Genomic DNA, 24,357 nt, shown 5'->3' with positions numbered 1-24,357 from the left:
GAGATCCTTGGATTACATTGCTGCTAAAAAGTAAAAGAACTAGATGGGACAAATATTGTTCTCTCATTTCCAGATTGTTAATATTGATCTATTTTGGTTTCTTTGTGTAGTGTGTGGTATGCATATATAATTATCCTAGTCCAACATTAGAAAGGAGGAGTCACTTGATGTCAAAGTGGTTTGGGACTGATGGACTTAACTCACTTTGGCATGGTTCCCGTAGCACAATTATTCACTTAGTCATGGTCAGTTCCTCCAATGAAGACAGCTTTATATTGTACTAGTTGCAAATATAGTTGGACATTTTTAAAACATATATGTATATTTTCTACAGCAGCAGTTAGTACAGTAGAATAAAGCTAGTAAATCCTGAAAAAGTTAAAGTTTAATAGACTAAAGCTACTTGTGCTGCTGAAGTTGGTTGACTAATGAAAGTTATTTTCTAGTATGGGTTTTCCAAACATTATAATATTTTTAGATATTGCTTCAGTTTTAAGAGGACTGTTATTCAATGTGTTCTGATTATTTAATCATTTAAGTTACAGTAAATAAAGGGTTCTCGGTCATATACTGTAAATCTTTAAAAAGTGTGTAAGAACACAAAAAACAAATTCACATACTAAGAGAAAAATACACTTCAAACTAAAAAATAAATGTGATTTTTTTCAGTACCAGTTATAGTAGGTACTTGGTATAATTGAGTGGGATAACCAAATCTTTTCTGATCAGCGAAGATGTAGATTTAATGCAAGGTTTTAAAAAATTAATTAAATGTACTGTTGAACAATGTACCCAGTTCTGAATACTTAAGTGTATACAACACACTACAATACAATAAGTAGCAGTGTATTAGGTTATTTGCTGTAAAGAACAGTTTATTTTATAGATATATGCTAATAAAGAAATTAAGGAAGGCATGTATTATATGTGATATTATGCAATACATGTTAAGCAAAAATGAAATATGTTTAGGTTAACATTAATTAACATAATACATCTGTCAAAATGAATTATGAATTGTTTAATACTTCATGCAGTATGGCTTAATATTATACAGTTTATTTTATTAGCCATTACTAAGAGCATTTGTAGATTTTTCAAGTCAGGTTTTCTATATAATTAAATCTCTGTTGAGTGGAATGAATTAAGAATTTAACTTTGTGTGTGTCCAGATGCTCCCAGTTTTTTCACCGTGCCTCCTGACATCAGAGTATGAATAATATTTCAGCACCCTCCCCTTTTCTATGGTAAAAAATAAGCCAACACAATCCAGATGGCCATTCAGAGTGTTAAATAGAACCGTTTTTGGATCACTTTCTGCTATTCAAACATTTTCTTTACAGCCCAGAAACAATTGATTTCACGGTTCATGCTGTAAGGGTATAGGTTTACCAAGTTTCTTCATGGAATGTTTGCCTCGAGAACATTTAAGATTTTTTTTTTTCCTAAAATATATTTGTACTGTAATGGTGACAGATACCATATTAATATGATTACATTCGATGTTAGAAAGCATATAATTAATTATTTAATTATTACTGTATATGAAAGGAGCCTTGAAGATGTTTAAATTATTGTTAGTTGTAGCTGTAATTCATAGTCATACACTAATGTATTTTATTCATTTTAGTAGAATGACTTAAAACTTATTTTCAATGACTTTGATAGGTCAACATGTAATAAACTGCATTTTGTTACTTTATTGCATTAATACCAAGAGTGGCTTGGTGCTGCTTTGAAGTTGGTGAATTGGCCACAGTGAAACATTTATCATTGCTCATGCAACAGCTTCAATAACCCCAACTTGCCACCTTCATGAACTCTAAACATGTAGTTCTCAAACTGCCTGCAGGGAAATGTAAGTGACCTGATATGGGAATTTCATCGTATAAAATCTACTAGAGTCATTTTCTTTAAACTTTAAAGTTTAGGCATGTTCCACAAGCTTAAACTTTAAAGACTTATTCAATCACACATTTGCACAAGCTAAGGATGGTAGATTCTGCATGTTATGTTTTATTTTTCCTTCTGTTTTTCTTTCTCTTTACTTATATGTTGTATTTTGCTCTTATTTCTGATTATTTCTAATTAATTTACACTGTGTTCCTCAAGAAAAGAATATAATTTTATTAATAGAATATTTTAGAATAACATTTTTAGTAATATTGTAAAACAAAAGTTATTGTATTTTATTATGGTATCACTCAACAAAAACACGTTTTACAATGCTGGTAATGTTTAATGCTAGTAGAATAACAAAAAAAGAATCAACTATTTAAGCTGTGTCCTAAATAAGCCATGAATGTTGCTACTTACATTATTATTATTATTCCTGTTTGAATTATGCTAAGGAGAACTCAATTTCATGCTGTAGGCGCTTAATCCACATTAAACCAGAGCCTTGTCTTAGTGAGTCATGAGTTCCTAAACTTACTATATCTTAATGATTAATCTTTAGAAAAATTCAACTAGCTCTGAAATCACTGAAAAAAACCATAAAACAATAGATGGATTGTAAGCAATCAACAAGTGAATCCAGTTAATTTCAAACTGAGTTCAGAGATTTCCCTTCTCTTAAAAAAAACTGTATTTACATTAAAGATAGAAAACAAAAGCACTTTATTAAGTTTCTCAACAAGACGTTTCAACAGAATAAATCTTTAGTGCATAATCACAGAAAATGTATCTATGACATTATTTCTTTTGTTTTTTTTATGAATACTCATAGTGCGTGGAGGATATCATTATGTCTTATACAGCTTTTTTTAAATGTAATGTACCTATTTGCCTGGCAAACTGAAAATTACTTATCACATATAGTGTATACTGTAAATCGTGTAAGATCTCTTACGAGATTGGAATTGTTTATTTCCTATTTATGTTAAGCAGTGTAGAAGCACATATTATATTTATAAGTTAAGATGTATACAGTATGTAAAATATTTGAGACTTGAATTACGAGTCACTGTTTAACTATGCATAAAAGCTCTCTCCAATTATGTATGTATTACATCTATTAACTGTTGGTTTGTTTTACCTGTTAAGACATTTTAATTGTCCATAAACAGGCTTTATTGAATAATAGACAATTTCTTGTAATATAAATTTAAACAGTCAGTGTAGGAAATATTCTTGTTAAGTATCCACTCTTACTGTGGGGAACAGAACATTGCTAAATGGCTAACATAATCTATGAAAGTAAAAAACAATACAGTTCTAAATGCAACTCAGACATATAACGTACAGTTTATCACTCTGTCTCTTGTATATATCCATCACACATCCAGTATAAAAAACAGAATGTTTGAGATCTTATTTTTATTGTTTTTCTTACAGTTTGAATTAATCTAAATATAGATAACCTTATCTAAACAAAATAATGCACAATATTAAAAGCAAAACAGTGTTGATTTTTAAACAAGAAAAACAATGATAGTTCAAGGTGAATATTTTGTTATTCAAGATAATCCTTTTAACTGTTTTACGATTTTCAACCTTGTTTCTTCTGAAGGTGAGATGGACGCAGCATCTCATGACAGCATTCCCTAAAAAAACCTTATAAAAGTTTGTGAAACGTGCAGCCAGCTGACGTTGATCCACATGTTCAGTTCATACAGTAGTATGCATGATAGCTAACACATTTCGCATTCTTTTTAGAAAGATTTAATGTACATATGATCCTAGATCTATGTTCTTTTGTGATGTAGTCCTTGCCTTTGCCTAAGATATGAATATCAGTTTTGTACCTTTCACTTTTATTACACAGATCAAGTACAAATAACAATAAACAGTAGACAACAGAAAGTTGGCAAGACAGATCAACATTAAATTCCTTTGGCAAAATATACATCACGGTATTTAAGAGGGTTGTAAAAAAGAAAAACAATTTCCTAAAAGAAAGGCATTAATATATCATTTCAAAACAAAATTAATAGGAACAGTTCAGGAACATAGTGAATGAACATAATAGTTTGCTTAAAAGATTTATTCAAATCTGTAAAAGAAAACTGATGAGTTCAGAACAATTATAATACAAGATTAATGCTCTGTTTAAGTACTGTATAATAATGTACCACAAAGCAGGACATTGATGGGTTCTATAAAATACATAGACATATTTGACTGAAAAGGGATGTTTTCCAGAACATTAAGACACTATGTGTTCAGAACTTGAACTTTCTTCAGAAGAAATGTATGCAAGCAGTCTGCGACCGGTGTTGCCAACATAACACCAATGCAGCTGAGCTCTTCATAGAGTTGTTTTCACCAGATTATCCAGTGATTGAAAACTACTGAAAGGCTTTCATTGACACAATATGGCAAACAAGGAGCAACTCCTTCTTTCCAGTTTATGTAGTCTTTTTATTTAAATGGATCTTACACAATGCCCAGGCTCTTCACAGCATCAAGACTCAACCAGAAGTTCAAAATCCAATTATGATGTACACCAGATCACTGGAATTACAACACCCCATTCTGTAGTTATCCATGATGCTGACCTTGAGACATAGCGAATCCTGGCATTCCTTTCTGATCTCTTTAAAGATATTCTTGGGCTTTGAGGCAAGTACACTGGTGCTCTCTTTTATCCATCTGAATCACTTTTGCACATGCAGTCACATTCTTCATGATGTTCCAAGAGTACGTCTGTCATTGATTTTTGCCATCCTCTTCCCCCACTTCTATGTCTTAGTTGGAGAACCTAAAAGAGAACTTCAGCATTTAATCTATGTTTTATTTTTAAATCAATGACTACATTGATTTATTATGATGTAGCACATACATAAAATGAATTCTATAATCTAAAATGAGGAAATAAAAATTTGGTCATGGGAATCCAAAATCTCTGCCCAACATACAACAATCACATTGAAATACAATGATAAGTGACTAATAATTGCTCTAACTGTATTTAATTAGGAGAAAAGTTTCAAATTTAATATTGTACTTACTATTATATTGCTAGAATTTCTGTCAGTTTAATGGTGATTTGCTTTATTTAAATGAGGAAAATAATGTACACCCTATATTTTTTATATTTTCTTATTATGATGTGGTTAAATGTGACTTGCCCAATAAACCATGCATCAGTTTATTTCTAAAAATATATATTTCAATACTTCTGTCACTGTGCTTTAAAATCAAATGCTGATTTAATGATTTTTTTCAGCTCAGTAGATAAGGACTTATGAACTATTTTATTAATTGTTTGCAGCAATCTCCTCAGCATGCTTGCAAATACACCACAACCAATTCTCAATTGCCAGACCTTTTGGTAACAGGATGCAAATATCCCCTGCTTTTTCTGAGTAATCTATGTTTGAAAAGTAGCTGACTAAGATTTGTGCTGACTAAGAAACTTTGAGACATGTTAATTAACATAAACAAGTAACCGTCCATCCATCTACTTTCTGATTGCTTCATCTAGTTCAGGGTCATGGGAGAGCTGAACCCTGTAGCACAAGCATCAAGCACAAGGCAGAATACATCCCGGTCAGAACTACAGCCCATCACAGGGCACACACAGACACAAGACAGACAGGCACACATTCATAGCAGGGCCAGTTTTTACAGAAGCCAATTAGCGTATCAATATTTCTCTGGATTGTGGGAGGAAACCAGAACAGGCAGCAATGTTAACTTCTGGGCCACTGTGCCACCCAGCAAGTAACTACTTCATCTAAATAAATAATAATTCAAGGGGAACAGAAAATTATAATAAATCCTCTTGATTTAGGTTCAGAATTATGCTTGATCAGATCTTGAAAAAAATCAATCAAAGAGTACCTCATGGTATTTCTTGATGACCTTGGTGGGAACACACTGACATTCAAAGCAGTTCTGGGCACAGCAGGCACAGTTCCCACCACATCGCTTGACCAGAAGACAGTTTGGCCAGAAGATGGTGTCAGTTCGCTTCAGTTCCTCACGGAGAGACACAGAAAAGTTGCGTGGGGTGCAGCTGTACAGTCTCACTTCTTCCCTCAATAGGTTAAGATCCACCACTGGAGACAAAGGTCAAAAATATTAAGACAGGAGGCTTTTGTTTCTTTATCTCTTCCTGGCAAAAGTGTTGCATGTATTTATTTCAGATTTTAACATGAACATCATAACATGTCTACTGTAAAGTATCTCACATGATAAGATAAACTAAGCCAAGCCAGGTGTGCAGTAAGGAGATAATAAAGTAATTCATTTAGCTTTGACAGGTGTTTGTTTAAAATGTACAGAATTACACTGGTATGGAAATGGTTTGGGGTTAATTTTAAAAGTTTTGAAACCATAGAATAAAAAGTAAAACCCGCTGTATACATTAACCAAAAGCATCTCATTTTGAGAACTGTTTATATGAAAAACGAAAATATTTATGTCTTTATGAGGCATAGATAGACTATCTTTATCAGCCATTTCTTCTTTGAAATGTTATTGTAGGGCCTCCCCTTAAGTAAAGAACTTTCAAAAGGCTTTGGAGTTTCTTAAAAGTTGTGCCAAATCCCAGTTCTTTTCCATGAAGTTAGACAAGACATACACAGGCCTTTTTCAAGTTTCTTGAACAAAGAGTTCTTATCATCCATCAATTTTCTAACTGCTTTATCCAATAAAGGGTAGCAGAGGGAGCTGGAGCCTAACTTGGCAACCAACAGGTGCAAAGGCAGGATACACCCTGCATGGGATGCCAGTCCATTGCAGGACACACACACAAAAAAACACTCACACACTCACACCATTTTCTCAGAAGTTAATTAACCTTCCAGTATGTCTTTGTACTTAGGGAGGAAACCAGAGCACCTGGAGTACACCCAAATGAAGAAGGGGAGAACATACAAACTCCACGCATACAGTACCCCAGGAACTGAACCCAGTGCCCCAGCAATGCTAACCACGGTGCCACCAAGCCGCCCCCAAGGACCAGTGTTCTGTTCAATGAACCATTACTTACTTAATTGATCAATTGCTTAAACATGCTTTTCTAATTTTTAAATAAGTGATTTAGGGTGACCTATAAGAATAACTGGATCAGGGATGTCCAGGACCAGTGTTGGAGACTTTGATGATAGCCAAATCAGCTGATTTAATATGGACACATCTACAATATTGGACCACATCTCCACATAGTAAGTTTACATTTTGCTTCTTGAATGCTTAGTTTACAGTTTTTGTAGTCATTCTAATCTTGCCACCACTGATCCACTTTTCAATAACAAAATAAAAGTACAACATGATCACTTTATTTATCCCACAGATGTCTCCAATTATTAAAATTGATTTGAATATTTAATAAGCACATAATTTGGAGAGGAATAATGACAATGGATCACTAGTAACAGAATACACAAGCAAAGACAATCCTGGCTAAAGCATACAATATGAACAAATTAATTTTTTAACTGAAACCAATTGATCTATAAAAATATATGAATTTAAAGATACAATTTCTTAAATGAACAGAAAAAAAACATACTATACAAATTGTATCTGTTAATGGAACCTTCAAGATTTATACTGAGAGGAAGCCTTGTACCTCAACCCAGCATCATTTTGACTGCCTTTTAATACACCTTAATCCTATATTTCTAAGTGCCTGGTCTTGAACCAGAAACTTTCTAGGAGTAAGTCCTCCACCTTAAACCCTTGGATTGTTAAACCACATACTTTTAGTTATTTTTAAGAATAAGTTTAAAGGTGCATAATAGAATAGAAAATTAGAATATTGCATTTTCTTATTTTTATTCATAGTATTTTATCATTTTCAAACAATGATGGAGTAGTGATGCTAAAATGTTTGGGGTGTGTTAATGTTTTAAAGTAAAAATGTGCCTAAACTGTATTTCTCACCATCTTTGGAACAGTGGTAGTTCTGTTGTTTTACTTCCTGATCTGAGCTAAACTCTACTGGGGAGGTCTTCCTGTAAACAGGATAATTTATCATCTTCATGGAAAATGACAGGAAAGAACTGATAGGCTCATGAACAGAATAATGGCTGTGTGTAGAGCTCCAAGTTTATGTCATCTTTGCCTGCAATTAAAAGTTTCATACATTGAAGCATTAAATGGAAAATCAAAATCACAGCATTTCTGGGTTTACTAGTGCTGGATATTGTTTTGAAAATGGAAACAGAGAAACAAACTCCCTTATTCCAATTTCAGTTACTAGCAAAGTGACCATCTGCTATAGTAACACACAGTAATACAGATGAAGTAAAAAATAATAATTATTTTATAGAAAATAGTATATATAGAATGTAAATTATACAGATCTTAATTACTAATGTATTTTTATCCTGATCTGGATTTCTTGCTTTGGATTAAAATGCTACCTGAAGTTTTAGAAATTCATCAGACTTTTGGATACGAATATAAACACTGATGTGTTTCTGTAAGATTAATGTGAATTATGTCAATTTGTGCATTTTAATAGTATCTGTAAAGTGGATGGTGTAGAGATTCAAAGAGTCTAACACAGGGCTCCCCAACCCTAATCCAGGAGACCACCAATCTACTGTATCAGCCACCTCTAGGACAGGAGTTGAAGACCTCTGGTCCACACCTTATCGCTGACTCAAAAACACTGAAAAGAAGCATAACTCATGTTAAGTGTTACCAAAACTTGACAGAAAAAAACAATAAATTTAACACCTAAAACCATTTTACTATAATTACAAAATTAATCTTCCTGTCAAGAACCTACAGTATAAGTTCTACAAGAACCCCCTTAGTTTTATTCAACATGCAAGAATTAGCATTGACTTCCTAATGCTTATTTTAAAATCCATGAACATAAGAAGGTTAACCATAGGCCTCTGTGATCCTGTGAGAATTGTTGAATGTTTGTCAAACTATTTAAATTTGTATGGCACAAATTTAATATTCGTGTTTATAGCATTACAAAATGAGCTCTAGAAGCTAAATATATTCAATAATCCCACAATGATATAACAGAGAGCTCCATAATACTGTAACACTATTCTAAACTAAAAAATACTGACTATGAAGGTAAACATTTACAATATACTGTATGCTGTGACCCTTATTACTAGACTGAAAATAATTAGTTTTCATGATTGTAAGATATAGAACATGTACAGTAGATAGATCACAGGCCCAAAATAAATACAGTTAAATTGGGCAGCAAGAGTATTAGGACCGACCATGAAAAAAAATTACATTCAGAGAGGAAACAAAAGTTCCACGTCCAGTGTGTAACACTAAAGCAGCAGCTGTTGTCAATAAACTTTTCATTGTTTCACTGCAGTTCCAAGAGTAATCTTTCAACTGCATTTGGCACATCAAACATATGGGAGTGTTCACTTTAGATTTTCAGATAACGTATTCCTAGCTGATGAAAATAATTATACACCAGGGATAAGCCTTTGCTCAACTACAGTTCATTAAGGCAGGATGATCTGGGAAGAAAAGGACTGAACCTGTTGGCAAGATGGTGTATCTAACTTTCTGGCTGCCTGAAGGATAAGCTATTGATTAGTATAGAAAACTTTAAAAATTAAGGTAAGAGGTCTCTCTTATTGTGAAATGAAACTTTTACAATTACTATGTGCTCTCATGACTATGGTCGTAGTATCCGATAGTGAGGGTAAGCACTGGGCAGCAACATTAATAGGATAATTTGCTTTGCTTCTGATCTGATCTTCTTTGCATGGTTATCTTCTTCTCTGACTCTCTCACGATACATAAGCAAAAGACTGTTCACCCATGCACTTTTAGTGTCAGCAGATAACAGAAAAGTTACAGTACTTTCTTCTAGCTGATGAAGGAAAGACTGCTCAGTCTCAAAACTGGTGTAAACTGGTCTGACATAAGAGAAGAGATTACTTTTCAGCAAGTTCCTAATACAAACAAGCCCCTCACCAATCATCAGTATTCCTAGGGAGTCTTTACAAGAAATTAGATTTAAGTGGCATGTTATCTTAAAGGTCACAGACTTTTTTTACCAAGATCTGTTCAATTTCATATAACATTAACTCTTCGAAGTGTTCGCAGTGCCAACTAATGTGCTGAATAAAATAATGTTTGTTTGGCCACTGCTACTGTAAACTACAGTACAATGAATGGAATGTCTTGTACCTGTGGTCAGATCTTGGACTGAAACCACTGCACCTACTACTGGCACTACACGTGGTGTATACTGTAGCTCAAATGACAAGCAAAACCCTACTGAAACTAGTTCCTTGTAGTGGTGGGTTTAAATGTTCTTGAGGTATCTTGGGAATTATGTTGCCATAGGAATCTCACTGTATACTTTGAGATCTGACACATCAACTTCATTGACTGATGGGCATCATTTAATTGATCCAGGTCATCGCATCAATGTAATGTATACCATTGGACCCCTCAAATTTCATGGTCAGAGGTACAATGCCAAGCACACAATCTGCACGGGCCATAAAAGCATCAACACAGAATGTAGGGATACAACACACTTGAATGACCAGTGTTAATACAGTATGTGGATGTAAACTTAGCATATACACGTATGTTAGTTGGGTGACATGGATGGAGTCTAAGTAGCTGGCAGTCACACCCAAACTACTTAAATAAATAGTAAATAGTACCATGCCACCAACAGTCTCATGACAGTTGCCAATAAGAAAAATGAAAGAAAGCATCGAAAGTTCATTGCAGGGCAAACGGAAAAACAGACATTTACTTCTTAACCTACTTTACCTATTAATTTGCCAATTAATGTAGCAGAAAGTCTTTGGATTGCGTTAGGAAACTAAAGCACCCAGAGGAAATCCAAGTGGACATGGGGGGAACATGTAGAGTAAACGCAACACAGATACCACCCCAGTCCAGAACTGAGGTAGGAATGCTAACCATTGTGTCACCATGCCACCCATTATATATATTTTATTAATATTCATAACAAATATGTTTAACATCATCTTCCGTAATTGGTTTATTATAACAGAGATTCACTGTATTAATTTTTATTTTAAAAACATTCAATATATTGTTTCATCCTCTTTTTTTTTGCTTATTTGGAGTACCCAATTCCAACGTCTCCTTCGGACAAATCTTGTATTTTTTTTATGACTGCCAGATTCATTTCTCTTTGACCCAGCTATCTTAACTTGTTCAAATTCAAATTAGAGAGTGGCGGTCAATGTTCTTTTTTATATGTTCAAGCTGTTTTATACCTAGAATTTATGCAGAAGATAAGCGTCAGTCCTGGAAGAAAGGTGATCAATTAGGAACACCAGGACTTGATGTGACACTGTTCAAAACTAATGGCCAATTTGAAATCCACTGCAAAATACAACACTTTAGCACAGGTTACCACTGGGTACCCTCCAGGAAGGTCTATCATGCATCGTAAAAGGAAGCTGTAAGAAACACTTTACCTCTGGATTTCCTGGGATGGATGAATGACTTGCCAAGTATGTGCCATGTTGGCTTATACAAGTCGTCCAAATCCAGCTGCCATCTTTCAGGATCCAAGTATTTCATAACCTCCTCCACTGTACTTAACCCAGAAACTGCTTCAATTAACATGTCCATAGTCTGCAGAGAGGGTGGCAGCACTGCAGGGGATTCTGGTACAGGTAGGCTCTAAATTTAAAATTTTAAACAAAAAAACATATTTAGAAAACAAAATGACAAAACATCTGGATAAAAGTACACTGTACACCTGTTGGACGGATTGGTGGCACTGTGGTTAAGGATCTGCACCTGTGGCTGGAAGGTTGCTGGTTTAAATCCCACAACTGGCAGAGAAATCGTACATTGTTGGGGCCCTGAGCAAGGCCCTTAACCACAGCTACTATAAGGGTGCCATATAAATATATGGCTGACCCTGCGCTCTGACCCCAAGCTTCTCTCTCCCTGTCTGTGTGTCTCCTGGAGAGCAAGTTGGGGTATGTGTACGGACAAATTCCTAATGCAAGAAATTGTATATGGCCTATAAATTAGCAATTACAGTATATTACCTAACTTGTTATTAATCTAACAATTATGTTCTATATAGTATACAGTATGTACTTATTAAATATTTTTGTTTGTTTACCAAAGACTACTTGACATATTAACCTGCATTAAACTGCCATGTAATTATCTAATTCAGAGAATAGCTCTTATTTTTGCTTTTTAGATCTTGACATTCTATTCAAGATTTTTCATTTACTAGTACTGTATCTCAAAATGGAAAGGACATCGTACAGTATATGTCACACCGTCCAAATTTGGCCTGATGAGTTGTAACTAACATTGCTGTCTGAAAGATGGTAGAAACCTTTTAAAGTAACTATTTTTGCTAAAATAGTGATGATTTTATTAAAAATGACTTTGGTGAAAAAGAACAAATCAAGAAGAGTTCCAAATGTGATAAATAATTGAGATTTTAACTGAAACATCTTTGGTTGTAGTTATCTGAAGCCCGTTTGGAATTTTAATGAGAAATGTCAATCAACAGAAGCTTGGACCATCTTGGACATGTCAGAATATAGCTTTCAGTCACTAGCAGTAAAGTTCAGAATATAGTTTTCAGCTATTAGTAATATATGTAACACAGGCATCATAACACTGACTGTATAAATGCTGTGTCCATTCCTCAACAAGAAAGCCTATGCCTGTGTGGTGGTGAATGATATTGCAGTTGTAATCAATGACTAGCTGTGATCTACTGACAGCACATGAGTGACAAGGTTGGCATGGAAAGACCTTGAAACACCTTGAACAATGTGATACTGGAATGCATGTGGAACACTTGAAAAACAGCTCTGGTTAAAAAAAATCACTGAGTGAGGTCTATGTACTGTTTATACTGTATGTGTTCTCTGAAGACCTGCATAGGTGTCCAATGAGAGGAGGATATACTGTCTCATATTCACACAGCTCCTCCACCCATCTTCCTTCAGACATAAGGTAAGGGACAGAATGCTTCCTAACTATATGTCATATTTCAAGTGGTTGCACATGTTACATAGATTAACCTCTTTATTCAAAACACTGTAAAAGAAAGAATGCCACAGAGACATATACAGTACATACCACTCAAACAAACTATTTATTCATAATGGGCTTTTATTGCCTTTAAAGTGATTTTGGAACTGTGGAAAAATCAGATAAGATATAATTAGACACAGCTGTGGTATGCCAAAGGAGCAAATCCATGTAATCAATTTCCTTCAGCCTAACCTGTTGACATTGTGCACTCAGCATTTTCAATACCTGTTGGCAGTCTTCACATCTTGATCTTTACATTGAAGCTTATACAACTGAACATTCATGATAAAAAGTGCTTTTATAGTTAATATGGGTAGTGATCTCCAAGTATAATTGGTGGATCATGCTGTTAACACATGAAACCAGGATGTCTGTAATAATATTGAATATTCTACATTGAGCTTTACAACATACATTTTAAATCTATTCCTAGTTTTGATGTGAAAGTGAACTGTGTTTAAGACAGTATACAGCTAAGGAAAAGTTATTTTTGTGGAGGCCTAAACAAGTCATTACATCAGAACATATTAAAAAGCAGAAATGGGAAAAGGCCATCTGGCTCATCTAAAGCCTTCTGGCTAAAAGTAGCTAGGTAATCTGGATCTCATCCATGTGTTTCTTGCAAAAAGCTTAAGTATTGACTTCAACACCATGGCTTGGTAGCCTGTTCCTCTTCTTTTCAAAAAGGTTTGTAAATGGCCTATGAATAGCATCTCACTTCCTTCAGTATAATTTGTAGAATAACTTCAGACTGAAGAGACTTGTACTCTACTTATACTTCCTTACATTCTTCAGGTACCAATAACATTTCTGTCTCTGGCTATGCTAAGCATTTTGTAATTTTAGTGTGTCATGCAGTTTTGCTCTCTCCCTCTTGCCTTTGCAATATCCTTTTTACCCAAGCTTGCAATTCAATCTGTTAATTTTCCATTGTTTTTTTTAATTGATTGATTACATCATTTGGACAATTTTCTAGATTTTGATATACTTGCTCTTGCTCCTAAATATGTCCTAGTCTCTTTACAGTGTTTCCATCCATTCTAATATTTTCATATCCACCTTCTACTCTCTAAGCTTTCGTTCAAAAAGCTTTCCTAAAATTATAAACCTTTTGGAAGGTTCCTTTGAAATTTATACCATATTTTGACAGTCCTCAAATGCTTCTCTTGATTTTTGGATGACCACATTGATTTTGAGTATGGTGCAGGGCTGTACCCCCTCTTTCACCTCCCCTGTCTCTTTGGACAAGTGTGTTGTATTCATGTTGTATTCATCACCATCACTCTCCATCAATCATGTTTAGTATGATAGTACTAATTAAGGTAACACAAGTGTTGCTTCACATATTCTTTATTTACTTCAGTTTCTGTCTTAATTGTATGAGCATATAATTTTCCATTAAATGTGATGCAGTTGCATTATTGTGTATTATTGCATAACATCATTTTCCATACAAATTGACTGTTTTACAAAGTAATGATTATGAAACATGGGTTATGACCAGTCTATGACTGAATTCTACTGATGTGGTTTTTTATCATCCAAATTAAAATATCACAAAGTAAACATTGTAGAATGTTCCTCATTATAGATTAAATACAGTTCTAATTGCATCCACTAAATTAACCTACAAACATTCTATTTAAAAAGAAGAAATATTAGAAAGAAAAAACTGCTTGTTTACATACTGTATGTCTCTCAGACATAATGGATCTTTTGCTCATCAGATGAACTTATTTTTTGATGATACTGTGGGAAACTCTAATAATTGTAGGACCTAAGACATACAGTAGGACACTAACATTTTATATAAAGTATATAAAGTATCCAACAACTGTGAGTTCTTTTTCTCTGACTTTTCAAAATTCTAAGAAAGACTGGGTTTTATGGGTTCCCATTACATGCAAGTAAAATAAATTTGGTTATGAATTGGGTATAAACCAGCTAGACAAATCTGACTGTATGACTGTAATCAGAAAAAACAAATTGATCAACAATACATCAGTGTAGGTGGATAAATAGTGAATTTAAGTTATTTTTGTAAGCTTGACAATTGGATATGCAAGCTCCTGTGGCTAAAAGAGTATTCACTCTTCCACCATTTAAGGTCCTTGTTTTTACCTACTGCTCTTTCATCACTTCTCCCCCTCATACAGTACATCCAGTCCCTCATCTATTCCATACCACTTTTCAATTTCTTTATTCATCTTCTGCTTGCTGCTTTGTTTTCCTTTTTTTCACTTTCCTCCTTCATGGGCTGCTAATATTTTTACACTGAATTTCTGTGGTGGAACCAGATACCATGAAAAATCAGGACTGCAACATCTTGGACCACCTTAAGTAAACAATTAGAAATGTAAACCCTTCAGCTCAACACATGGATAAGGCCATAATGTGCGGAAGAAGGCTTCAGCTTTCTGGGCCAATGGAAACCAGGACATCAGTACAGATGAGATGATCACCAGCAGTCTTGACACAAGAATCATCTAAACTAGAAAGGAAGGCAGAAGAAGCCAAAGATAGTTGAAAAGGAAGTTACACAGGGAAAAAAGACCAAATGAGAATCAAAGGGAAAGATAAAGTAAATGATCATCTAAATGCATGCTAATATCTAATTTCTAGGAGTATGAAAACAGATGAGACAGCAGCCAAATCAGAAGAGACAGAGACAGAAGTTAGCAGGCAATTATATTGTTACTGGAATCACAGAAACTAACTAACCAAAAATGGTGGAGAGCAATGTAACATTAGTAAATATACCACATAAACAAAATAAGAGGTAACTTTTTATGAGAGACTTCAACTTTTGTGAGAAAGACCTATAGGAATATCAGCAGCAGAAACTGAAATGGTACAGTAAGCAGGGTTAAACGACAGCTTTCTTAAAAGCTTGTTAAAGCACCTACAAGAGGAAATGCTCGTATACACATGCAGGCATTGAAAATGCACAAGGTGTTAGTTGGTATACAGCAATAACTGCTGCTTTATGGTGAATACCACCACATAATATCATTATATTTTTTCAAATAATCTAATGCAGGACTGGACTACAATATAAAACTGCCACGTGAATCCTTAATGTATTGCAGTTGTGTGTGCCTGTCAATCTTATTTCAATAACTCATACTACAGTACAACATGACCTGTCTTACTGAATTTCTAACAATATCAAATGCCTCTTTTTTCACATTTGTCTGTCGCTTCCCTCCTTCAGCTACCACTTTGTAACTTCTCATTCTACAGGGGATCCCAGCCTCCTCATCCTCAAAGATGGAAAGGGAGAGGAGGGAGATTCAAGGGAGATCCAAACACATACTGTATTTTGCTTGGTTACATAACATCACTAATCTTCAATGTGTATTGTTTATTAATGTCAATTAATGCTGGTGGTATGTCTATAGGGGAATATAAGGGTTATGAATGAGAAATAGGAATTAGTGGAGTACTACAGGGATCTTCTTAATTTATATTAATGATCTAGATTCCGGAATGGTTTGTAAACCACTCACGTTTGCAGATGTTACCAATATTTAGGATGACTAAACACTGTAAATGAAATTCAACAATATTTAGCTACAATCCTCAAATTCTCATTCTACAGATGATATTTAAGACAGACAAGTGTAGGGTATTTATTGAAAACAAGAATTAGGAACGTCAATTATAAATGCATAAAGGGTAACACTGAAATAGAAGAATCAGTTCCTATTAATTTGCCTTAATCTTTACATAGGTTCTAGCATTGATACATTTAGGTGCACATTTAATAGTTTTCAATTAAACTATTTAAGTAAAATAGTTTTTATTGAAAAACGATTTCTGTTGAGAGATCTTTTCATTCTCTTAATGAATATATCATAATTCATTTTGCAAGGCTCTGTTGAAGAATATTTCAAGTACTAAAAATGAATTATTGGCAATACCAGCAAGTTAATTTCTACTTAAATTTATGGACATGTTTGAAAATTGTCTTCAGATTACAGGAAACTATTTCATCTTAACAGCTTAACTTACAAATAATGAAGAAGACTCCATTATCCTTCCTTAGGTCAGCTCATAGGAATTTAAATTTGACTTGCTCCTGAAGTTACTATATGAATCATTGTCATTCACCATATATCTTAACATTAAAAGGGCTTCATTTTAGAAATATTCAAATATAGGACTTATTATATTTAAGTATATACTTATTATATATATATATTAGTATTATACTTATTATACTTAGGTACTGTGATGCTGCATGGGGTGGTTCACACAGGGACACAGGTTCTCAGGCAGGTCTCTGTCACAGACACACTCCAACACTCACTCACTGAAGCCCAAAGTGAGTTTAATACAGTGCAAGTAATTATCTGCTTCATTACAGGAAATGGACCACAGCTCAATAGCAAATAATTAGCTCTTAATAAGTTATCAAATCATTATTAATAGACACAGGAGGGATTGACAATATATAAAACACTCCTAAAATGAGCTTTTATCTGTGTTCAACACACATTTTTAAGAGCTGAAGCCAATTGTAATATACTGTATCATACCAAACATATCTTAAATAGAAAAACAAAATAAATTATGCTATGTTTAAGAAAAAACACATGAGGGGACCAAGTTTGGCAAACAGAACCTCAGAAAGTTCCTGTTTGAAGTAGAAAATTATTTTTAGAGCAAGTAAATTAAAAGATTGAAGGCAGTAACCCAAACTGAAGCAGAGCCGTGCCCATCCATATAAAAGTGTGATAGAACTGAAACAAGTATTTATTCTTTAGATTAATAGGTTTTACTTCAGTTACAGTATGTGTCAATTTATAAAAAAACAGTAATTATAACTGTACAGTACCTAATTAATTATAACTATATCTATAACTATACAGTACCTTGCAAAAGTATTCAGACCCTTTCTATGGTGACCCATTTTGTGAAATTACAAAATTATGATTACACATTTGTTTAAACCTCATATGTTATTAAAAACCTAACAGTCCGAAGACGTCTAAGGGTAAGTACAGTAAATATCAGTAAACAGAGAAAATGAAATAGAAAAATAGAAATAGAAATTAAACATGTTGATTGTAGAAGCATACAGACCTATAAACTCTATCTTTAAACAAAGCACCTCTGGAGGCAATTACAGGTGCAGGTTTTATGGGTAAGATTCTGCTAACTTTGTACTCTGACTTGGTGAAGTGTTTGTCTATTCTTTTTGGAACTTTTTGGAACTTTTTCTTAACCTCTCTCAAGTTGTTTGGGGATCTCTTATGGACAGCAGTTTTCAATTCTTGACACCAACAGGGCAACTCATGGATATTTGCTTCTTATTCTTAGGTGTGGCCTTGTGTTTGGATTGTTTTACTGCTAAAAGGTGAATTTTGATGCTGTCTGAGTGATGCACTATGTTGGTTCTGCATCAGAGCTTTGTAAGCTTTTATACCTTTGTTACCACTCCCATGTAGTTAAGTCACTACATTTAAATGTAAAATGTTAGCTTTTCAGTTCAGCAATTTTTGGTAAATCTGTTCTTTCCCTGTGTTTCAAATCAACATATTTGATATTAATGTTTTCATATATGTTACATTGATATAACCTTTAACTTGACCTGGTCTCATAGGGAGAATTAGAAAATTGTGTATAGTATCCTCCAAAGGTCTTAAACAAAAGTCACACAAGAATATATTATATTGTATTCCACTGCTTTGACTAAAAAGTGTTTCAAATTGGCTGCAGGCTGTGTCAATCTTCTATTGGGAAAATGGCTTAGAATGCAGTCATGGGCATGTAAGCAAGTATGCTTGCCAGGAACAACTGACAATAGGAACTGTGTAGGCATGAATCTGGAAAAAAAGCTAAATGAAGAGCCAGACAGAAGAGATTTCTGTGGATCTTCTCTGGTCTTTCACAGAGAAAAAAAGAAGTACAGTACAAAGAAGTAAAGTATACCTAAATCTTAAAAGTACAAAAAAAAACAATTGTAATTTCATCCATTTAAATAATTGAAATATAATTACAATAATAAATAAAGAGCCCACCTAATAGCAAATAATTCAAATTGAAGTTAACTGGTAGGGAAATTTCTAAGCAAAGGTATTCGTGATAAACTATGGAATACACAATATATATCAGATGTATGTGGTTGGTTTTAGAATGATATAAATCAATTTTTAACTTCTATGAACATACGTTTGGGAGACAATTAATGCTAATTGAATTTTCTACATGTCATTAATAGCAATGCTAGCTTTGGAAATAACAAATTTCACTAAAGAAATTTCACATTTAAAAAAACAGTGCTCAGTATTCTTGCCTTTACTTTGAGCTCTAGTTCTAGCCTTCTGTGCATTCTTCCCTGATCCCTGCCTTTGTCTCCTTCTCCTTTTTTCTACCCTTATCATTGTTCCTGATTTTTTCTGCTTGTAGCTTCCTCGATTGGTTTCCTTCATTTAAGTGTTCTCAGCCCCTGATCTTTTGTTTTCCTGGACTTCTAACCTGGTTTTTGGATTTTGGCCTGTTTCTTGACTCTGTTTATTGAACTGTGTTCCTGGACCTGGATTCTTGACTTGTCCTTCTGGTTTGGACTCGCATTTAGACCCTGGCCTTGGATTTCCCTTATTCACTGTTTGGGATCTTTGTGACCTTGGAACCCACATAGGGTCCATTCCCTGTTTACGAGCTGTGGACCAGCCTTACAGAATACTGAGCCGCCTACATGGACTCTGAAATTCATGCAGTGCTGGCTCAGCATTTGCTCTCCCTGACTCGGCTCCAGACTATGATCCAGCAACTCTCTAATCATTTATCACAATTAGCAGTAACCTTTACACCTCCAGTTCCTTAGCCTCCCATGCCTCCTCTTGCTGCACACTGGTCACCACCTCTAATTACCCTGGAGAGGTTTGATGGCACCCCGTCCAAATGTTGTGGCTTTTTGGCAGAGTGTTCACTGGTTTTTAAACTGCACCCTGCGGATTATCCTACACCACAAGAGAAGATAGCTTTCATTATCACCCTGTCATCTGGACACGCCCTTGAGTGGGTCACTGCCCTTCTGGAGAGAAATGCCCCTGAAGCCTCAAACTTTGAACTTATTCACGAACGTCTCCAGACAGTTTTTAATCATCTTGTCCTGGTCAAGATGCAGCTCTTCATCTCAGAACTCAGAACTCAGAACTGCTATTGGGTTTCGCACTCTGGTGGCGGAGGCTACAAGGAATGATGAAGCACTTATTGCTATCTTTCGTCAAGGGCTTTTTCAGAGGAAATAAAGGACCATCTCATAGTTGTCACGCCCTCTGCAGCCAGAGGGCGCTCCTTCTCTGTCCTTTCCCTAGTTTCCGGTCTGCTGTCCTTCCTGTCCCTCTCTTTCCCTTGGGCTATATATTTCCGGGTCTTGCACTCTGTCCGCACTCAGCATTGATGTTCGGATGTCCTGAGACCCGCCTAGCACCAGGGCGCCCCACGTCCGCTCCCTGAGGGCATAGGTTTCTATACGGCATTCCTGAACTCTTTGCACTATGAGCCCGGGCCTTTTTCCCCATCTCGCCGCTACGCATCTGGGTCTTTTTCCGCTCTCCTGCTCCCCACGGTTAGTCCCTTTGAACGTTCGTGACAATAGTACATCCTTTGAAGGGCAAATTGATGAGGTTATCAATCTTGTATTTGATGTTGACAATAGAATCAGAGAATGACACAAAGAACGTACCCAGAGTTCTCCCCCCAACCTATCTCTTCTGGGTAGACCCAGCAAATCCTCTCCTTTACCCCCTGAGGAACCCATGCAACTTGGGCACACGTGGCTATCTGCCGGGAAAAAGACAACAAAGAGAGGACTGCTGCCTCTGCTGTGGTACCCAAGGACACTTTTGTGATCATTTCCCAGTGAAACATCAAAGACACCCATGCTCACCAGCAAGAGAGTAGTCACTAGTGAATGGTACCCCTTTCTACAGTAAATCTACTAAGGGTCTCTTTGTTCCAGCCACTATATCTTGGGGTAATATTAAACTTCCTCATCTTGCCTTCGTTGACTCAGGTGCTGCAGGAAATTTCATTGACTCCACTCTAGCATGTTCCTGGAATATTCCCTTTAACCTGTGAATCCTCCTCTCCATGTCCAAGCTCTAGACAGATCCCTTATAGCCACAGGCTTTATTAACTAGCATACTATTCTCCTCACCCTTCAGGTTGGAGCTATCCACACAGAGAACGTTTACTTCTACTGGATACACCATCTCATCCCCTTTTACTTTGTTTTCCATGGCTGTGTCAAGATGACCCACATATTTCCTGGGCACAAGGAGAGCTACTCGCTTGAGGATCTCAATGTCAATCTACTTGTGGTCACCTCCCATTAAAATGTGTCCAAACTTCTACCACAAACTGTTCACCCTCAGATTCCACCACAACATTCCTATTTAGCAGGAGCATTCAATGAACTGCCTCCACGTAAGACTTTGGCTCATATGACTGTGCATCAACCTCCTCCCCGGAACTCTACCAACCAAGGGTCGGGTCTATCCACTCTCTTGTCCAGAGTCTGAAGCCATGTAACAATACATTCAACAATTTCTCAAAGCTGGAACTATTCATCCACCTACTTCTCCTGCATGTGCTGGCTTCTTTTTCATTGAAAAGAAGGACAGAGGTCTTTGTCTTTGTATAGATTATCGAGGGTTAAACAAAATCACCATCAAGAATCGCTATCCTCCTAGCAGCCTTGGAATCTATGCATGGAGAAACTATATTCACCAAAGCGGACCTCTGAGGTACTTATAATTTGATCCGAATTCGTGAAGAATGAAAGAAGGCTTTCATGAATACTGACAGCACTATAAATACCTCATGATGCCCTTTGGTCTCATCAATGCAAATGGTTTTTCAGGCTTTTGTCAGTGACATTTTTAGGGACATGATTCAGAGATCTGTGCTGGTATACCTTGATGACATTTTCATTTACTCCTCTTCTCTGCAGGAACATATCTCTCACATCTGAAAAGTTCTTGAACATCTCATAGAGCACCATCTCTATGTTAAATTAGAAAAATGTGTTTTTCATGTCTCAAGTGCACTACCTCGGTTACATTCTTTTCAGAGGGACCATTCCACTACACTCCATTCCATACTCACACTCTTCTTGACATCTTCGACAACAGTGGTTTGTGCAGGAGTCAAGATCTGTCTCCACTCAACCTTTGTCTGAACGGGACCATAGCGCACTGCTTTACTTTCCTACAGAATGGCAAATCTATCTCTATATGACTTTCCTCTCTCAACTGAAGCGAGTGACTTCAGATAAAGATAAAGCACTAGAAAAGATGGTCATTTTGATTGGAGATGCAGTCTAGAATAATCATCTTTCTCTATAAATATAGTACACAATTACACAAACCAGAGATCACAAGTGTAAACTTGAAGTGAGGGTGCATTTACATCCGAGAACAGAAGACACTTCTTTATACAAAGGGATGTGATAGTATGCAACATAAAATATGCTAACTACTGTATGTTGTTTGAGCAATGTTATGGCTTCTTTTAACAATAACTGGGTGAGATTATCATTTCAATAATCTACTAGTAACAAAATAACCATACAGACCAATTAACAATTACCCTAATTCTGAGTAGTTAAGAGCTGTGAAACTGCTGAGCAATTTGTAATACACTCTTTCCCTTTTAATTTTTCTGTGCTTGTTTTACTCCACTTCAGACAACAAGCAAAACCCTCCTGTGGTACTGATGACCTGAGCTGGAAACTAGCAACAGCTATACTGCACAGCATGTCATTAGTCTAAAAGCTCCGGTAATCAGAACGCCTACGTAGAAGTACCAGCAGCAACCCTGTAATACAGAGATATAAGAGACAGTCTGTAACTTATCCCACTCTGTCATATACCCTTAGTTATCCAGTGAGAAGAAACGTTATGCTAACTCTGAGGAAATAAAAGCAGTTTTCTTGTTTTGGTCCCTGGCATTCTGCCAATTCATTTTAGAAAAAGAAACAGTAAATACAACTTTGGGATGTTGAATGTTTTTTTTAATATTCCTGACAACTTGAAAAACATGTTTTCAACTGAGGGAGACTTCTGAGGGCGGTACATTTGCATAGTGATTAGTGCTGCTGCCTCAGAGCTCTTGGGTCCCAGGTTCGATGTTAGCCATGCAGCCTTCTGGAGTGAGTTTTTTAGAAAAATGGCATTATTTATTTCAGATCATTCTAATCAATCTAAAATATTATTGAAAATAATGCACTGATATAGTAATGTGGTATATATTTCTTAGAAATCAAGACATTTCCAAACAGAAAATAGCCTTGTCTTGTGCCCTAAATCAACAGAATAGGTATCAGATTTCCTTACCAGTCACAAGCAACTTTATGATAATGTATGGACAGAATACACCCAATGAGCAATGCCGGGAAACACATTTATACAGTATATAACTCTGCCTCACAAAATTACAAGACAATCTTGTGACCTCTAAATACTTTATTTCTCCCTCCCAGATTTAATATACTTAATTTTAAGGAACGAGTAATAGGTTTATTCCATCCATTCCATCCAGCAGCCATATCACCCTGCAACTCACAACTGGCAACCCACTGAAGCTAAGCAGGTGTGAGCCTGGGCAGTACCTGGATGGGAGACCTCCTGGGAAAAACTAAGGTTGCTGCTGGAAGAGGTGTTAGTGGGGCCAGCAGGGGGCGCTCACCCTGTGGTCCATGTGGGTCCTAATGCCACAGTATAGTGATGGGGACACTGTACTGTAAACAGGCGCTGTCCTTCGGATTAAACGTAACAAACTGAGGTCCTGACTCTCTGTTGTCATTAATAATCTCAGGGTGTTTCTCAAAAAGAGTAGGGGTGTAACCCCAGTGTCCTAGCCAAATTTCCAACTGGCCCTTGCCAATCATGGCCTCCAAATAATCCCCATCTATGAATTGGCTTCATTACTCTGCACCCCACTGTGTGCACTGGCGCACTATGGCTGCTGTCGCATCATCCAGGTGGATGCTGCACATTGGTGGTGGTGGAGGGGAGTTCCCATTACAGGTAATGGAAATTCCCATTACCTGTAAAGTGCTTTGAGTGGAGTGTCCAGAAAAGCACTATATAAGTGTAAGCAATTATTATTATTATCCTGAAAACAAAATGTTTCGGCTGTGGAAGCTTCGGGTGTGAGCCCGATCATACCGATCATCTCTGTCTGCGTTCTCACAGAGGGTTTTGGAACTCCTATTGTGGAAAGACATCTGAAACCAAAATTATCCTGAAACTAGAATCACACCTTCCCCTTTCTCTCAATGACAAACTTGTTTCCTTCTAATCCTCTCTATTCGTTTGCATATTTTGACTTCACACCTCTCTTCTTCACACCACCCAAGTGTCAATACTGCTTCTCTCC

General features: G+C 35.9%; 1 protein-coding gene across 3 annotated transcripts in view; it reads right to left on the bottom strand.

The window, feature by feature from the left end:
- Positions 1 to 2,602: 2,602 nt before the first annotated feature.
- Positions 2,603 to 24,357, bottom strand: part of pdgfc (platelet derived growth factor c) — a 106,968-nt gene continuing 85,213 nt past the window's right edge. For all 3 annotated transcript variants that reach the window (XM_015344718.2, XM_006629479.3, XM_069187955.1), the window contains 3 exons: positions 11,364 to 11,571; positions 5,788 to 6,005; positions 2,603 to 4,702 (listed from right to left, as the gene is read on the bottom strand). In XM_015344718.2, coding sequence (XP_015200204.2) covers positions 4,586 to 4,702; positions 5,788 to 6,005; positions 11,364 to 11,571 — 543 coding nt within the window. In that variant the 3' untranslated portion in view covers positions 2,603 to 4,585. The remainder of the gene's footprint in view (positions 4,703 to 5,787; positions 6,006 to 11,363; positions 11,572 to 24,357) is intronic.

This window comes from Lepisosteus oculatus, chromosome 1, assembly GCF_040954835.1.
Source record: "Lepisosteus oculatus isolate fLepOcu1 chromosome 1, fLepOcu1.hap2, whole genome shotgun sequence".
NCBI classification, from domain to species: domain Eukaryota; kingdom Metazoa; phylum Chordata; class Actinopteri; order Semionotiformes; family Lepisosteidae; genus Lepisosteus; species Lepisosteus oculatus.
Note: the sequence above shows the minus strand (reverse complement) of the source record. Positions and strands in the feature narration are given on the sequence as shown.